This window comes from Aspergillus vadensis, assembly GCF_003184925.1.
Source record: "Aspergillus vadensis CBS 113365 unplaced genomic scaffold BO88scaffold_55, whole genome shotgun sequence".
In the NCBI taxonomy this organism is placed as follows: domain Eukaryota; kingdom Fungi; phylum Ascomycota; class Eurotiomycetes; order Eurotiales; family Aspergillaceae; genus Aspergillus; species Aspergillus vadensis.
Genome location: NW_020292093.1, coordinates 665 through 1,623, shown reverse-complemented (window position 1 = coordinate 1,623; position 959 = coordinate 665). Strand labels below are relative to the sequence as shown.

General features: G+C 23.1%; 1 protein-coding gene across 1 annotated transcript; it reads right to left on the bottom strand.

Moving 5' to 3' along the window:
- Nucleotides 1–366: 366 nt before the first annotated feature.
- BO88DRAFT_303271 (uncharacterized protein) lies at nt 367–528 on the bottom strand (the record flags this gene model as incomplete). Its single annotated transcript, XM_025702423.1, has 1 exon — nt 367–528. A coding segment is annotated over one exon (162 nt), but the record flags the coding sequence as incomplete, so codon positions are not given.
- Between the last annotated feature and the right edge of the window lie 431 nt (nt 529–959).

Sequence of the window (959 nt, the reverse complement as noted above, 5' to 3'; positions counted from 1 at the left end):
GGTGTATAAGGCTTTTTCTATATTTTTTAAAAATATAATAAATATTTTTATTTCTGACTGTAGTATTTTTTTCTTTTTTCTAACTCATGTTTGAAAGGCTGTGGCTGATACTTAGACCAGGACATACTTAGACTGTAATATTTATATTATCTTGATCTGAATCTGGATTAACTGGAGATAAACTTAGTTCTGGTTTAGTTTAATTCTTTTATTATAATATTCTAGCCAGGGAAGACCTAGAATAATATTATACTTTAGATTATAATTAAATATATGCAGATATAATCTGGATTTAGTATAAACTCTAATATTTAAGTATATTTAAATAATATAATTAATAATTTTCCTCTCTTCAATTCCAGATATTAGAATTAGAATAATTAAAGTTAAGTCTAGCTTGTTCTTCCTTATATATTTTAGATTAATAATACTATATATGAGGTACCCAGTATTAATTATAGTATGGATATTAGCTACCTGGTTAATAATAGTCTTGAAAAGTAGAGGTTTAGAGTTTATATATTTTTTTTTAAAAGTTTTTTATTAAAAATAAGATTTTCTACTTAAATATATCTTTATCTATAACTTTATATAAAGACTATTCTTTTCTCTAGTCTTTATCTTGTTTGTCTAGTAGGGAAATCTTCACAACGGGACAACGGTCAAACAATATCTGATAAAGTTATAAGTAATATCATTTGATAGAGCTCTTCACAAGAAATACAGTAATATAACTTTTATTTCTTTAATTAATTATTCTGTGGAGCTATAAAGATTTAAAGATAGAAGTATTTTTTTCTGAATATGATTAATATATATAATAGAAATTCAATCAGGTTAGTGTATATAACAGAAATTTAAATTAGATTAGTACCCTTTTCTACAGACTCTAAGCCTAAATGGGTCTATTAAGTATTATAAAAATAAATATTATAATAATAAATATTACCCCAATAAGC